This window comes from Lynx rufus, unplaced genomic scaffold (assembly GCF_022079265.1).
Source record: "Lynx rufus isolate CCGP_SWC_20201006 ecotype Redwood Valley unplaced genomic scaffold, mLynRuf1.p SCAF_5, whole genome shotgun sequence".
In the NCBI taxonomy this organism is placed as follows: Eukaryota; Metazoa; Chordata; class Mammalia; order Carnivora; family Felidae; genus Lynx; species Lynx rufus.
Genome location: NW_025814867.1, coordinates 422,257 through 439,020, shown reverse-complemented (window position 1 = coordinate 439,020; position 16,764 = coordinate 422,257). Strand labels below are relative to the sequence as shown.

Here is a 16,764-nt window from a genome sequence, read left to right as displayed (position 1 = left end):
AATGGACATTGCCATCTGGAACTTATAGAGACTGTGCTATAGTCAGAAACACAAATTGTATGATAGAAAGTTTTTTAATGGTATAACACTGCTGGTAAGTTTATAAGACCTATGGAGATTGTCTTATTAATTTCTGTATATCTAATGTCAGCATGTGCCTATTCCATAATATGTTTGCATAATGACAGCTTTCTTTCTCTTTTTTTGTTTTGTTTTGTTTCTAATAATTCTGATAGCATTGTAAAGAAAAAGGTGACTGGACCAAATTGGGAAATTTATACATTAACATAAAAATGAGCTGTGGAAACTTTGCAGATTTCCAGAGATTTTGTGCTTGTATTGCTGAAACACTAACACAAAACTGTAAAGAAGAGAGACCAGGCGTTCCATTTTGTGAATTTGCTGAAACAGGTAAAATGTCACTATTTGGGTCTGAGTATTATGTGTGTTAGCGTGGTGCAGTGTTTTTAACAGGAATGTAAAGCTCTTAATATTTTCCACGTTGGGGATAAGTTAATATTGCAGATTTCAGATTTCTCTTTATAAATATTTCCATCTTTTTATTATTAAGTTAGATTATAATGATATAAGGTCAAGAATTGGTGTTTTAATATCTCATGCTTCATGTTTTATTTTTCTTTTCATTCAGATTGGTAAAACTATTCCTAGCAAATTATACTGGAGCACCTGAATTTTTGAATCATTTAAGTTGTTACTATCTTCACTACAAGTCAACAAAATTCATGTTTTTGAGACTTTTTTGAGCTCTTCGCTGCTATTTATATATTTTTTAAATGTTTATTTGCTTATTTTGAGAGAGAGAGAGAGTGAACATAAGCAGAAAGAGAGTCCCAAGCAGGCTCCCCACCATCAGCGCAGAACCTGACACAGGACTCAATCCCACAAACCGTGAGATCATGGCCTGAGCTGAAATCAAGAGTCAGACACTCAACTGACTGAGCCACCCAGGTGCCCCTTCACTGCTGTATATTCTTTATCAGGGGTCAGCACATGTTTTCTGCAAAGGGCCAGGTAGTAAATGTTTTAGGCTTTACACATTCACATTTAATCTGTGTTACATAGTTTTCTTTTCCTTTCAAACAACCCTTTAAAAATAGGGAAACATGGGAGGCTCCTGGGTGGCTCAGTCGGTTGAGTGACCGACTTCAGCTCAGGTCAAGATCTCACAGTTCGTGAGTTTGAACCTTGTGTTGGGCTCTGTGCTGACAGCTCAGGGCCTGGAGCCTGCTTTGGATTCTGTGTCTCCCTCTCTCTGTGCTCCTCCCCTGCTCACACTCTGTCTCTCTCTCAAAAATAAATAAATATTAAAAAAAAATTTTTTTTTAAATAGGGAAACATGGGGCACCCAGGTGGCTCTGTCAGTTAGTTAAGCATCCGACTTCAGCTCAGGTCATGATCTCATGGTTCGTGGGTTCGAGCCCTGCATCAGGCTCTGTGCTGACAGCTCAGAGCCTGGATTCTGCTTCTGATTCTGTGTGTGTGTCTCTCTCTCCCAAAAATAAATAAAAACATTAAAAAAATTCTTTTTAATAGGGAAACCATTTTTAGCTCTCAGGCTATACAAAAACAGACCACACACCAGATTTGGCATGTAGGCTGTGGTTTGCCGACACCTGATCTTTGGTCTAGTATCAATAATTTCATGTTAATTTGCCTTTTCTGTCATTTTAAATGACTTTTCCACCTTTTCCCATATGCCTACTTTGTGTTCCAGTTAGCAAAGATCCACAAAATAGTGAAGTAGATAAAACTTTGCTGGGAAGAATTGGAATCAGTGCTATGTACTTCTATCACAAGCTGTTGCAGTGGGCCAAGGTATGTCATTAAATTTTGTTTGGGCTTGGTACAGAAAGTGTTAATTTTAAATTTTTTAACAGAATATAGTTAAAACTACAAATTAGAAATTTGCTAATAATGTTACAAGTGGCAAAATGAGTCCCAGACTAGTAAGTGAATTATTAGGTAGTATATTAAGCAAACGTGGAAAGGAAGTATCAGGAGACCAGCTACCCTGAAGTATCTCACTATAGGGAGCACTTGGGAAGCCGTGCTAAATACCATTTTGCAAGAGTTCAAGACCTTTTTTTTAAGATGAATCTGGTAAACTCACAACAGAACTTCTTAAAAATCATCTCCTAGAATGCTCTGGAACACTATATCCCATATATCTTGATATCTGCTTTGGGATATCTGCATAGAAGTGGTCTAGTTATTCTGGACTATACTGAACTACCATTCTTTAGATTTCCCTGAGGTGGCAGGTGGTTATGGATTCATTAAAGTGAAATAAAGTAAAGGACAGGAAAATCTAAAACAAGAAGTAAGTGCTGAGGGATGAATGGAGCAGTTGAGAGTGTGGTCAATACTGAATCAACTATTACAATATATCTTTTTGTTACTACTTCTTATATTTCATATAATTGAAGGTGAATTGAATAAGTTATAATTGAGTATGTTCAATAACATTTAAGCACAGGGTCACTCCTACATATACAGATTCATGGATATTAAAAATTTTAATGCTTATCTATTTCTGAAAGAGAGAGACAGGGCGTGAGCGGAGGAGGGGCAGAGAGAGAGGGAGACACAGAATCCAAAGTAGGCTTCAGGCACCGAGCTGTCAGCGCAGAGCTGGATGCAGGACTCAAACTCATGAACCACAAGATCATGACCTGAGCCAACATGGACACTTAACCTACTGAGTCACCCAGGCACCCCCATGGATTTGTTTTATTTAAAAAACAACAACAGTGGCACCTGGATGGCTCAGTCAGTTGGGCGTCTGACTTTAGCTTAGGTCATGATCTCACATTTCGTGAGTTTGAGCCCCGTGTCAGGCTCTGTGCTGACAGCTCAGAGCCTGGAGCCTGCTTCAGATTCTGTGTCTCCCTCTCTCTTTCTACCCTCCTCCACTCATGCTCTGTCTCTGTCTCAAAAATAACTAAACATTAAAAAAAATTTTTTAAAAAACAGCAACAGAATCCTTATATATAAGGTCTTCAGTCTCCAAGCTCTTCATGAGGTTTAGCACCTACTGTGATGTGTGATCCCATACCGACTGATGTGTGATTAGTATGTGATCCCATACTGGGATGGGCAGAATGTACCTTGTCCCTGGTCTCACAGTCTAGTTTAAGGTTCATCATAGCATTAATTTCTTAGATATTTAATGCTTGAGAAATTGAGGACTACATGATAAAATCTTTTTGAAAAAGATAGATTTTGCTACAATTTTAAGGCATATTTTAATTTTATTTGGTTAATACTATCTCTTAAGAGGTTGGTGAGTTTGTACCTGAATTTTGATTTAAAATTTTCACTGTCTTGTTTGAAACAAATATTTTATTTATTTTACTTAGTATGAATTTTTTTAGTGGAAACCTATTCCTTTTGAACACAAAATTATTAAAATTAAGTTAAAGCTTTCCCTTTAAAAATGCACTCATTTATATAGGCAACTTAAAAATACTTTGACATCACAATATGAATCTGACTCAGCTAGTATAGAATATAATATAAAACAAGGGTCCATAAACTAAGAGCCAGATCTGGCCCTCACCTGTTTTTTTACATCTCAAGAGGTAAGAGTGTTTTTTACATTTTTAAACAGTTAGAAAAGAAAAACAGCAACAACTAAAAAGAATGTGCAACTGACTAAATGTGACCTGCAGAGCCTAAGTATTTACTATCTGGCTGTCTATAGAAAAAGTTTGCTGACTCTTGATATAAAATAATAATATATGTCTCATTTCTGATGTCCACACTAGAGCTAATCTTTTATGTAGACTATGTGAATAGTCTATTGAATAAAAAAGACAGTTTCCAGTCAGTAGTTTTATTCTTTTTTTTCCCCCACTGTCATTCTTCCTATAAATTTGATAAGACATTATCTCGATTTTCACTGTCTCTCCCTCTTGACTCTTAGGGTGATCAACAGAAGAAGTGCAGAAACTTGTAATCAGTAGTTTTCCACATTAGGGCAAGAACTCCTTTTTCCAAAAGAAATCTTTAGGGGAAGCACAAGTATAAAAACACTTGAAAAAAGGAGTCAGCAGTGTGAGGATTAATAGTGAGGCAAAGCCCTGCTTCCTCCCCTTCCCTGTCTGTCTTTGTGGCTAAGCAGGAGGGGACTGAAAACAGGGATTTTAGAGCAGTTTGAAAACCATCAGTATAGAAGGATGATTAATATCGGATAATTGGTTTGTATATAATTACTCATTTTGTACCTCTGTGATACTCTACATGAATGATATTCAATGAGTGTTCTTTACTTTTACTCTAGGGAAGGAAGGTCTTAGATAAACTATATGAATTGAAAATACATTTTACAACTTTAAAAGGACTTACAGGGCCTGAGAAGTTAGCACCAAGATGTCAAATTGTGAATATTGCAGCAGAAATTTTTCTAAAAAGTGGAAGCCTAGATGGTGCCATTTGGGTATTGAGGGGTAAGTTCTGATATATGTAAGCATAATATAATTTGTTGTTACAAATTCTTGTCTATGTAATTACCTTAAATTGATGTTGAATTGTGAATGGCAGTTTGACCTAATAAACCCTAGTGATCATGTGCATAGGAAAGGTGGTTGATGTGTTAAATGGAAGGAGAAAGTTAACCTCACTTTAAAGAAAAAATCATATGACCCTTTGTTGAAAAGCTAGTTCTTACTTCAGCCCAGGCACCATACTAATAAATGCTTTACATCAATTATCTCAGTTAATTTTCATAGAAACTCTACAAGTTTGGAATTAGTATAACCCCCTTTTTTTGTTAGTTAAAAAATGTCAGAGACATTAAGCCACTTGCCCAAAATGATACAACAAGTAAGAAGTGGAGGCTGGATTCAAACCCAGACAGTCCAGCTTCGGAGCCCAGGCTTCAGCTACCACTGGGGCAGGTAAATCCCTATTGATAATCTGCATGAACTCTTAACCTTTGTACATACAGGCAAACATGACTTCAAGCCAGGACAAGCAAGGTTACTTCCCTAGTAAGTCAATCCATCTAGCAGAAATCACAATGAAATTAAGCCAGGAGAAGCAATTAAGATTGGTTTGCTATGAGGTAAATGAAAACTTAGAGATCACACTGGTAACTCAACATGCTACATGATGGTACCTTTGGCTGCTTAAACCATCAGGCAGATTTCATTTGATAAAATGGGATAACAGTGAAGAAACCTCAAGAATCTCTGGGTTTATGGGGCAACTGGGTGGTTCAGTCAGTTAAGCATCTGAACAACTCAGGTCATGATCTCACAGTCCATGGATTCGAGTCCTGCATCAGGATCTGTGCTGACACCTCAGAGCCTGGAGCCTGCTTCGGATTCTGTGTCTCCCTCTCTCTCTGCCCCTTCCCCGCTCATGCTCGCTCGCTCTCTCTCTCAAAAAAAAAATAAACATTAAAGAAATTAAAAATCTCTGGGTTTAGGTGGAAAGATAGAATATATGCACAGGTAGAGCAAATAGATAATCTTTACACTAACACACAAGCACATATACATGCACATACATATGAATATATAATTTATGTATTATATACATGGAATAACTGCATACATATATGTAATGCCTTGTATTTGTTCAGGGCTGAGAGTTTATGGAATACAGAGGTTCTGAGTGGACTTCAGGATCAAAAGCTTGTTGGAAAGGGTTTTCTCCAACTTAACAAATATAGCCAGTGAAGTTTGCTAAGTGGGGAGGGGTAACCAAAATACAAAAATAGAAATTAGCAAGATGTGAGCCAGAGCTCACAAGCTTTGTTGGAAAGGAGAGATGTGGTGAGAATGGAAAGGTTAAAATGGTTGATAAAAATGAGCGTGAGTCACCTTATGATAGGAAATTTCAGTCTAAAAATTCTGGAAAAACCAATCTTTCTCAAACTAGAGCATGAAGGAGGGTTTGTGTGAAGGGTGTAAAATGAACTGTGGAGATTTAAAATGTTTACGATTTTAATGTTCTCTTTAAAAATTCTGTAAGTTATAACACAGGATTTCCTTTTGCAGGGATAATTTCAACTGAAAGTCATTTTCATAAATAAAAATTTACTTCTTCAAAAGAAAGACCCACAGAAGTATACTAAGTTCTCCCCAGAATTATTTTATTGTTAAAAGCATTCTGCAGTAAACAGGCCTTTCTCAAGAAAGGAAATACAAAGGACTCTATCTCACTTGTAATACATGAGTGCAATACTCATAATAAAAATATACATTAAAATTACAAAATACCTGTCAGAGTAGCAAAATAAGAGTTTAGTGATATACTTTTCATGAAAGTATAGAGAAACAGGCATTCACATACATTGTCTTTAGGGGCTTTTTGGCAAAATATCTGTTAAAATCTAATAGTGCATATTTTCTTTTATGTTTCATCTCTATTTCTAGGAATTTCTCCTGCAAACACAAGTATGTACTGTAAGTTGTCTACAATCTTTTTTTTTTTGAGAGAGATAGATTGAGAGAGTGTGCATGAGCAGGGAGAGAGGGATGAAGGAGAGAGTGACAGAGAGAGAGAGAGAGAGAGAGAGAGAGAGAGAGAGGAGGATCTCAAGCAGGCTGCATGCTCAGCATGGAGCCCAACTTGGGGCTCGATCCCATGACCCTGGGATCATGACCCACACTAAAGGCAAGAGTCAGATGTTCAACCAAGTAAGCTACCCAGGAACCCCTAGAATATATTTTTTAACCATCACAGTGCTAACAAAGGATTCCACATAACTTAAATGTTTCATTAAGAAAGTACAAGTTGATTAACTGTGTGATAGCCATATGATGGAGTAGAATAAAGCAGATCTACAGATAATCATTTGGAATGTTCTCCAGGATCCGTTGCCAGATGAAAAAAGGAATGTGCAGAACAGTGTCCACAGTAACGTAAATAAGATGGACACACACGTATTTCCTTTTATATCCTTAAAATATTTTTAGAAGGATGCACAAGAAACAAAGAATGGTGTTTGCTTCTGGAAAGAAGAGTTTAGTGCTTGGAGGACATGGATAGGAGGCAGATTAACTTTTTCCATATGCTTTTTCTGTATTTTTTCCTTTTATTTTTCTTTTTTAATTATTTTTTTCCAAATTTTTATTGAAATAGTATTTAGATAACATACAGTGTAATGTTGGTTTCAGGAGTAGAATTTAGTGATTCATCACCTACGTATACCACCCAGTGCTCATCACAACAAGTGCCCTCCTATTAATGCCCATCATCCATTTAGCCCATCACCCATCCACCTCCCTTCATCAACCATCAGTTTGTCCTCTATTGTTGATAGTCTTTGGGGTGCCTGGCTGGCTTAGTTGGTTAAGTGTCTTGACTTCGGCTCAGGTCATGATCTCATGGTTTATGGGTTCCAGCCCTGCTTTTGCTGTCAGCACAGAGGATGCTTCAGATTCTCTGTCCCACCCCCTTCCCCTGCTCACATTCTTTCTCCCTCTCTCTCTCAAAAATGAACATTAAAAAAAAATATTTAAGTCTATTATGGTTTGTTTCCCTCTCTCTTTTTCCCCCTTCCCCTGTGTTCATCTGTTTTGCTTCCTAAATTATACATATCTGTGAAATAATAAGGTATTTGTCTTTCTCTGACTTATTTTGCTTAGCATAATACACTCTACCTCCATCCACATCATTGCAAATGGCAAGATGTCATTCTTTGTGATGGTTGCATAATATTCCATTGTATATCTGTACCACATCTTTATCCACTCATCAGTGGACAGACACTTGGACTCTTTCCATAGTTTGGCTATTGTTGATAATGCTGCTATAAACATCAGTGTACATGTACCCCTTCGAATCTGTATTTTTGTAACCTTTGGGTAAATACCTACTAGTGAATTGCTAGTTCATAGGGTAGTTCTATTTTTAAATTTTTGAGGAATCTCCATACAGTTCTCCAGAGTGGCTACACCAGTTTGCATTTCCACCAACAGTGCAAGAGGGTTCCCTTTCTAGACATCCGTGCCAACATGTGTTGTCTCTTGTGTTGTAAATCTTAGCCATTCTGATAGGTGTGAGGTGGTATCTCACTGTAGTTTTGATTTGTATTTCCCTGATGATGAGTGATGTTGAGCATTTTTTCATGTGTCTGTTAGCTATCTGGATGTCTTCTTTGGAAAAATGTCTATAAATGTCTCCTGCCCATTTCTTAACTGGAATGTTTATTTTGGGGGTATTGAGTTTGATAAGTTCTTAATAGATTTTGGATATTATCTTTCTCAGATATGTCATTTGCAAATATCTTATCCCATTCTGTAGGTTGCCTTTTAGTTTTGTTGATTGTTTTCCTTTGCTATGCAGAAGTTTTTTATTTTGATGAGGTCCGAATAGTTCATTTTTGCTTTTGTTTCCCTTGCCTCTGAAGACATGTCTAGTAAGAAGTTGCAATGACTGAGGCCAGGGAGGTTGCTCGCTGTGTTCTCTAGGATTTTGATGGTTTCCTGTCTCACATTTAAGTGTTTCATCCATCTTGAATTTCTTTTTGTATATGGTATAAGAAAGTAGTCCAGTTTCATTCTTCTGCATGTTGCTGTCCAGTTTTCCCAGTACCATTTGCTGATGAGATTGTCTTTTTTTCCATTGGATATACTCTTCTGCTTTGTCAAAGATTGGTTGACCACATACTTGTGGGTCTAATTCTGGGTTTTCTGTTCTGTTCCATTGATCTGTGTCTGTTTTTGTGTCAGTACCATACTGTATTGATAACTGCAGCTTTGTAATACAGCTTGAAGTCCAGAATTGTGATGCCTCCCACTTTCCTTTTTCTTTTTTTTTTTTTTTTTAATGTTTATTTATTTTTGAGAGAGAGAGCATGAGCAGGGGAGGAGCAGAGAGACGGGAGACACAGAATCTGAAGGAGGCTCCAGGCTCTGAGCTGTCAGTACAGAGCCTGACACAGGGCTTGAACTCATGAACCATGAGAGCATGACCTGGGCCAAAGTTGGGCGCTTAACCTGACTGAGCCACCCAGGCGCCCTTCCTTTTCTTTTTCAGGATTGCTTTGTCTATTGGAGGTTTTTCGTGGTTCCATACCAATTTTAGGGTTGTTTGCTCTAGTTCTGTGAAAAATGCTGGTGGTATTTTGATAGGGATTGCATTAAATGTGTAGACAACTTTGGGTAGTATCGACATTATAACAATGTTTGTTCTTTCAATCCACAAGCATGGAATGTTTTTCCATTTCTTTGTGTCCTCTTTAATTTCTTTTTTTTTTTTTTATTTTTTTAACCTTGATTTTTTATTTTTTAAAATTTACATCCAAATTAGTTAGTATATAGTGAAGCAATGATTTCAGTAGATTCCTTAATGCCCCTTACCCATTTAGCCCATCCCCCCTCCCACAACCCCTCTAGTAACCCTCAGTTTGTTCTCCATATTTATGAGTCTCTTTTGTTTTGTCCCCCTCCATGTTTTTGTATTATTTTTGTTTCCCTTCCCTTATGTTCATCGGTTTTGTCTCTTAAAGTCCTCATATGAGTGAAGTCATATGATTTTTGTCTTTCTCTGACTAATTTCACTTAGCATAATACCCTCCAGTTCCATCCACGTAGTTGCAAATGGCAAGATTTCATTCTTTTTGATTGCTGAGTAATACTCCATTGTATATATATACCACATTTTCTTTATCCATTCATCCATCGATGGACATTTGGGCTCTTTCCATACTTTGGCTATTGTTGATAGTGTTGCTATAAACATAGGGGTGTGTCCTCTTTAATTTCTTTCATAAGTGTTCTATAGTTTTCAGAGTACCGATTTTTTACCTCTTTTGTTAGGTTTATTCCAAGGTATCTATGGTTTTTGGTGCAATTTTAAATGGGATTGCAAATTCCTTGATTTATTTTTCTTCTGCTTCTTTTGGTGTGTAGAAATGGCAACAGATTTCTGAACATTGATTTTATTATCCTGCAACTTTGTTGAATTTATATATTAGTTCTGGCAATTTTTGGTGAAGTCTTTTAGGTTTTCCATATAGAATATCATGTCATCTGCAAAGAGCAAAGGTTTGACTTCTTCATTGCCGATTTGGATGCTTTTCATTTCTTTTTGTTGTCTGATTGCTGAGGCTAAGACTTCCAATACTATGGTAAGTAACAGTGGTGAGAGTAGACATCCCTGTCTTTTTCCTGGCTATACAGGAAAAGCTCTCAGTTTTTCTCCACTGAGGATAATATTGGCTGGGGGTCTTTTGTATATGGCCTTTATGATGTTGAGGTATGTTCCATGTATACCTACTTTGTTGAGCATTTTTGTCAAGAGTGGAGGCTATGTTTTGTCAAATGCTTTTTTGTTTTTAATCTATTGAGAGGATATATGGTTCTTTTATTGTGGTGTATCACATTGATTTGCAAATATTGAACCAGCCCTACAGCCCAGGAATAAGTCCCACTTAATTATGGTAAATAATTCTTTTAATGTATTGTTGGATTTGATTTGTTAGTATCTTGTTGAGAATTTTTGCATCCATGTTCATCAGGGATATTGGCCTGTAAGTCTCCTTTATAGTGGGGTCTTTGTCTGGTTTTGGATTCAAGGTGATGCTGTCCTCATAGAATGAATTTGGAAGTTTTCCTTTCATTTCTGTTTTTTGGAAGTTTGAGAAGAATAGGTATTAACTCTTAAATGTCTAGTACAATTTCCCTGGGAAGCCATCTGGCGCAGGACTTTTATTTGTTGGGAGATTTTTGATTACTGATTCCGTTTCTTTGCTGGTTTGGGTTTGTTCAGATTTTCTGTTTCTTCCTGTTTCAGTTTTGGTTGTTTGTGTGTTTCTAAGAATTTGACCATTTCTTCCACATTGACCAGTTTGTTGGCATATAATTTGTAATATTCTCATAATTTTATATTTCTGTGATGTTGGTTGTGATCGCTCCTCTTTCATTTGTGACTTTATTTGTTTATTTTATTTTTGATAAGTCTGACTAGGGGTTTATCAATTTTATTAATTCTTTCTGAGAACCAGCTCTTAGTTTCATTGATCTGTTCTACTGGTTTTTTTTGTTTGTTTCTATTTTATTTATTTCTGCTCAAATCATTATTACTTCCTCTATTCTGCTGGATTTAGGCTTTATTTGCTGTTCCTTTTCTACCCTCTTTAGGTGTAATTTAAGTTGTTTATTTTTTTTTTTAATTTTTTTTTTTTAACGTTTATTTATTTTTGAGACAGAGACAGAGCATGAATGGGGGAGGGTCAGAGAGAGAGGGAGACACAGAATCCGAAACAGGCTCCAGGCTCTGAGCGGTCAGCACAGAGCCCGACGTGGGGCTCGAACTCACGGACTGCGAGATCATGACCTGAGCCGAAGTCGGAGGCTTAACCGACTGAGCCACCCAGGTGCCCCTTAAGTTGTTTATTTGAGGCATGTCTTACTTCTTGAGGTAGGCCTGTATTACGGTATACTTCCCTCTTAGGACCACCTTTGCCATATCCCAAAGGTTTTGGACTATCATGTTTTCATTTTCATTTGCTTCCATGTATTTTTTTAAATTTCTTCTTTAATTTCCTGGTTATCCCATTTATCCTTTAGTAGGAGTTTAGTCTCCAATAATTTGCAGTCTTTCCAAATTTTTTCTTATGGCTGACTTCAGGTTTCATAACGCTGTGGTCTGAAAATACGTATGGTATGATCTCAGTTTTTTGTACTTGTTGAGAGCTGATTTGTGATCCAGTATGTGATCTAATCTGTAGAATGTTCCATGGTCACTCGAGAAGAATGTGTATACTCCAGCTTTAGGATGAAGAGTTCTGAATATATCTGTTAAGTCTATCTGGTCCAGTGTGTCATTCAAGGCTATTGTTTCTTTGTTGATCTGCTTAGATGATCTATCCATTGTTGTAAGTGGCATGTTAAAGTCCTTTACTATTATTGTATTATTATCACTGGGTTTCTTTATGTTTGTTATTAATTGATTTATATATTTGGGCGCATAAATGTTTACAATTGTTAGATCTTCTTGATAGGTAGGTCCCTTAATTATGGTATAATGCTCTTCTTCATCTCACATTACAGTCTTTGGTTTAAAATCTGGTTTGTCTAAGTATGGCTACTCTGGCTTTGTTTTGGCATCTGTTAGCATGATAAATCATTATCCATCCTCTCACTTTCAGTCTGTAGGTGTCTTTAGGTCTAAAGTGATCCTCTTAGGGGCGCCTGGGTGGCTCAGTAGGTTGAGCGTCCCACTTCAGCTCAGGTCATGATCTCTCGGTTCTTGAGTTCAAGCCCCGCATTGGGCTCTGTGCTGACAGCTCAGAGCCTGGAGCCTGCTTTGGATTCTGTGTCTCCTTCTCTCTCTACCCCTCCCCTGCTCATGCTCTGTCTCTCAAAAATGAATAAATAAACAAAAAAAGAAGTTTAAAAAAAATAAAATAAAATAAAGTGATCCTCTTGTAGGCACCACGTAGATGGGTCTTGTTTGTTTATCCATTCTGATACCCTGTGTCCTTTGATTTGAGCTTTTAGTCCATTATATTTAGACCTATTATTGATAGATGTCAATTTGGTGACATTGTGTTATCTATAAAGTTGGTGTTTCTGGTGATGTTCTCTCTTCCTTTCTAGTCTTTATGCTTTTGCTCTTTTTTTCCCACTTCAAAGAGTCCCCTTTAATATTTCTTGCAGGGCTGGGTTAGTGGTCATGAACTCCTTTAGTTTTTGTTTGGGAAACTGTCTTTCCTGTATTCTGCGTGACAGCCTTGCTGCGTAAAGTATTCTTGGCTGCATACTTTTCCCATTTAGCACATTGAGTATATCGTGCCATTCTCTTCCGGCCTGCCAAGTTTCTGGACAGATCTGCTGCAAACCAATCTGTCTTGCTTTGCAGGTTAAGGATTTTTTTTTACCCTTGCTTCTTTCAGGATTCCTTCTTTATATGAGCATTTTGTAAATTCCACTATGAGGGGTCTTGGTGATGACTGGCTTTTGTTGAATTTAATGGGAATTCTCTGTGGTTCTAATGCATTTGGATCTGTGTTCTTCCTTAGATTAGGGAGGTTTTCAGCTATAATTTGCTCGTATAAACTTTCTGCTCCTTTCTCTTTCTCTTTTTCTTCTGGGACTCCTATGATAGGAATGTTGTTGTGCTTTAAGGAGTCACTGAGTTCCCTAAGTCTACATCCATAATCCGGTACCTTTCTTTCCTTCTTTTTTTCAGCTCCAGTATTTCCCATAATTTTATCTTCTGTATCACTCATTTGTTCTTCTGCTTCCTTGTTGTCATTACACCCAGTCGGTTTTGCATCTTAGTTATAATATTTTTTTATTTTGACTGGACTAGTTTTTAGGTTATTTTATCTGTGCAGTAAGGGATTCTCTAGTGTTTTCTATGCTTTTCTCAAGCCCAGCTAGTGTCCTTATAATTATTATTTTAAATTCTGATTTGGACATCTTACTTATATTTGTATTGATTAAATCCCTGGCCATGATTTCATCCTGTTCTTTCTTTTGGTGTGAATTCATCCATCTTGTCATTTTGTCTGAGTCACTGGGTGTGTGTGTGGGGGGGGGGGGGGGATTGTTAGGAAAGCTTGTCGTATTCCTGCTCCTGAGAGTAATGGCTATATTAAGAAGAAGTTCAAAAAAAAGAAAGAAAGGAAGGAAGCTAGATCCTAGGTGTATTTTGGTCTGCTTATTAAAAGAAACTAGATCAAAAAAAAAAAAAAAAAGGCAGCTGGATCCTATCTCCCCTAGAGCTGAAGCTTTGCAGCACTCTATGATCAGTAGACTTAGTGCATAAGAGGGGTTTGTGCTGGTCCCATGATGGTGGGGCCTGCAGTGATGATTCTCAGGTGGACTTGCCTCAGTGGAGATGCACAGCAGGGCCTTGGTGTAAGCTGCTCTTGCCTACACTGGGTAGCACTGTTTTGCTCACTCAAGGACATCAGTGCCGGTGTGGGGGAGGGAGGGTAATGGCTTAGCCCTGCTCTCTCCTCCTTCCCCAGAGCAGGAGGCTCACACCCACCACTCTTTAGGAAGCTGGCACAGAAGAGCAGATATTCACCCCTTTTGTGTCCCCAGCTTCTGTCAGATTCCTGCCTTCACCCTGCCAGTGTCCGAGCTGTCTACCTGCCAGGTGACACTGTATTCCTGTGTTTTATCTCAGGCACACAGGTGGGTTTCAAAACTCCAAATTTCAGAGATCCAAGCTGCTCGGACCCGTGCTGACCCTCTGGGGGAGGCTTTCACTGTACTATTGCATTTGCTGGTTTGTTATAGAAAAATGGTCACGATACAGCTCAGCAGTTTGGAGTTTCTGTAAAGCACAGCACAAAATTGGCACCAAGATTTGCTTCCCCTGCTTGTGTCTTTGTTCCTGTGCTTGAGAACAGGGCAACCCATGGGTGCTGCCAGTTGTTTTGTCCCCGCAGAGGCTGTGCGGCCACTGCCAAATGTACTCCTAGCAGGGGAACTGTTTCTTCCCATGTGACCCAGGGAATCCTCAGATCTTGCTGGCCTCTCCCAGGTCTTCATAGTCTTTCCCCACCAGGGCCACAAGGCACAACCATGGTGCAGACCTTCAAAGCTTCAGACTGTGCTCCACTGCTCTCCTTTTCCTAGTCAGTGGTCTTGGGGAAAGAGTTTTCTTGTGCAGTCCCCTGCGTGTGCTCGTCGCTCCGCACTGCCCCCGCCCCCTCTTTCTCTTTCTTATATTCTCTCATCTCTCCATCATCAGGACTCCCTCCCCTTCACAGCACCTGCAGTTCTTTGCTTTCCCAAATCAACTCTCCGTAGCTCCTATCTTCCACGATGTGGCCTTTTGTAGCCATTTTCTCCCTCTAGTTGTGCAGTTTTGCTCTCTCAGTCCTCAGATCGATTTCTTGGGTGCTCAGAATGATTGGATATTTATCTGGCTGTGTTCAAGGGACAAGGGAAGTTTAGGGTCCCCCTGCTCCTCTACCATCTTATTTCTCTATATTTTTTCCTTTTGAAAACCTGTGCACTTACTACCTACTACACTTTTTATAGAAGGGTTATAAATTACTTGTGTTGGAGAAATGCAGAATATTTTACTCATTTTAGTTAGTGGCAGACTTTATGATGAGAAATCTATTGTTTTAGCTTTTCAGTTTGACATTTAAAACTCTCAGCACTAGTAGCTTGTATCTTGGCAAATGAACAATAAATTCCTGCCTTCTCCCCTTACCAGAGTAAAAAAAAAAAAAAAAGAAAAAAAAAGCCTTTAAACCATAATTTATAATCATGGCTTAGAGGCTGGAAAATAAGTGTCCTAACTCCCTGGAATATACATTTTGTAAAAAGTTATGCCATTTATTGAGAAGCTGCCTTTGACCTTTAAAATAAATTTTATTGCCTCAACATAAGTAACACATGTTCATTAGCAACCAGTAGGAAAAGATAGATAAGAAAAACTGATGATAAAGATTCCTTATTCAGTCCACCCAGAAATGACTGTTAACGTTACTACACAGACTCCTTTTGTACCTTGCATTGTTTTGTTCAGGGAACAGTCTTTCTTTTTTTTTTTTTTTTAACGTTTATTTATTTTTGAGACAGAGAGAGATAGAGCATGAACGGGGGAGGGTCAGAGAGAGAGAGGGAGACACAGAATCTGAAACAGGCTCCAGGCTCTGAGCTGTCAGCACAGAGCCCCAAGTGGGGCTGAAGTCAGACGCTTAACCGACTGAGCCACCGAGGCGCCCCTAGGGAACAGTCTTTCTGTGGACATCTTCTGTGTAAAGGAATGTTCTTCTATAACGTCACTTAATGGGATGCTTAGTTTTCCATCTTACGAAAAAATATATATAAGTGTATAAATGTAGATACGTAAATATATCCATAGACCCACATTTCTTCATCTAGCTTGTTTCCAGATGTCCATCATAAATAATAATCCATGCTAAACATTCCTGCTAATATTACATCCTTAGGATAAATTCTGACAATTGCTGGGTTAAAGGATAAGGCAGTTTAAAGCTTTTTGGTAAATGTTGGTAGATTTGCCCTTATTCCCATTCAGATTTGCATCAAGTTATCTTGAGTTTATTAGAAGCCCTCCCTTTGTAAGAAAATCCTAGAGAACTATTACATAGGTATCTCTTCTATAAAGACATTGACCTTTTAGGGGTCATAGGTGCATATAAACAGTCCAAGAGTTAGTGCCGAATATTATGGTTTTTAGTTGTCAGACAGACTGGTACTTTCCAGTCTATGCAATCCCTAATCTGGCCATTCAATACTTTCCATTCCAGGTCTTATCTCTGCAAGTGGAATATAAAAGTACCCTACACCTTTAGAAAGTTTGTAGTAATTAGTCTTACCAGCATGTGAAGATGCATGTTATGAAACACCCTCACCAATACTATTTTTTGAATACTATTTTTCTTTTCTCTTTGCTAGTTTGACAGAGAAAAGTGATATTTGTTGCTTTACTTTGCATTTAATTGCTTATTAGAAAATTTAACTCTTTCCCCTTTTTACCATTTTTACTTATTCTTTTGTGGATTATTCATGTTCTTGGTCTGTTTTCTTTTTTTTTTTAATTTTTTTTCTTTTTACATTTATTTATTTTTTGATAGAGAGAGACAGAGCACAGTGGGGGAGGGTCAGAGAGAGGGAGACACAGAATCCAAAGCAGGCTCCAGGCTCTGAGCTGTCAGCACAGAGCCCGACGCGGGGCTCGAACTCACAAACTGCGAGATCATGACCTGAGCCGAAGTCAGACATTTAACTGACTGAGCCACCCAGGCGCCCCTCTTGGTCTGTTTTCAAATTTTAATATATCTCTTCA

At 38.1% G+C, this 16,764-nt stretch overlaps 1 protein-coding gene across 1 annotated transcript in view; it reads left to right on the top strand.

The window, feature by feature from the left end:
* Positions 1-16,764, top strand: part of TOPAZ1 (testis and ovary specific TOPAZ 1) — a 101,001-nt gene that overhangs the window by 67,891 nt on the left and 16,346 nt on the right. The window contains exons 14-16 of the mRNA XM_047100321.1: positions 237-411; positions 1,736-1,836; positions 4,304-4,469. Of these exons, the coding sequence (XP_046956277.1) occupies positions 237-411; positions 1,736-1,836; positions 4,304-4,469 (442 nt within the window). The remainder of the gene's footprint in view (positions 1-236; positions 412-1,735; positions 1,837-4,303; positions 4,470-16,764) is intronic.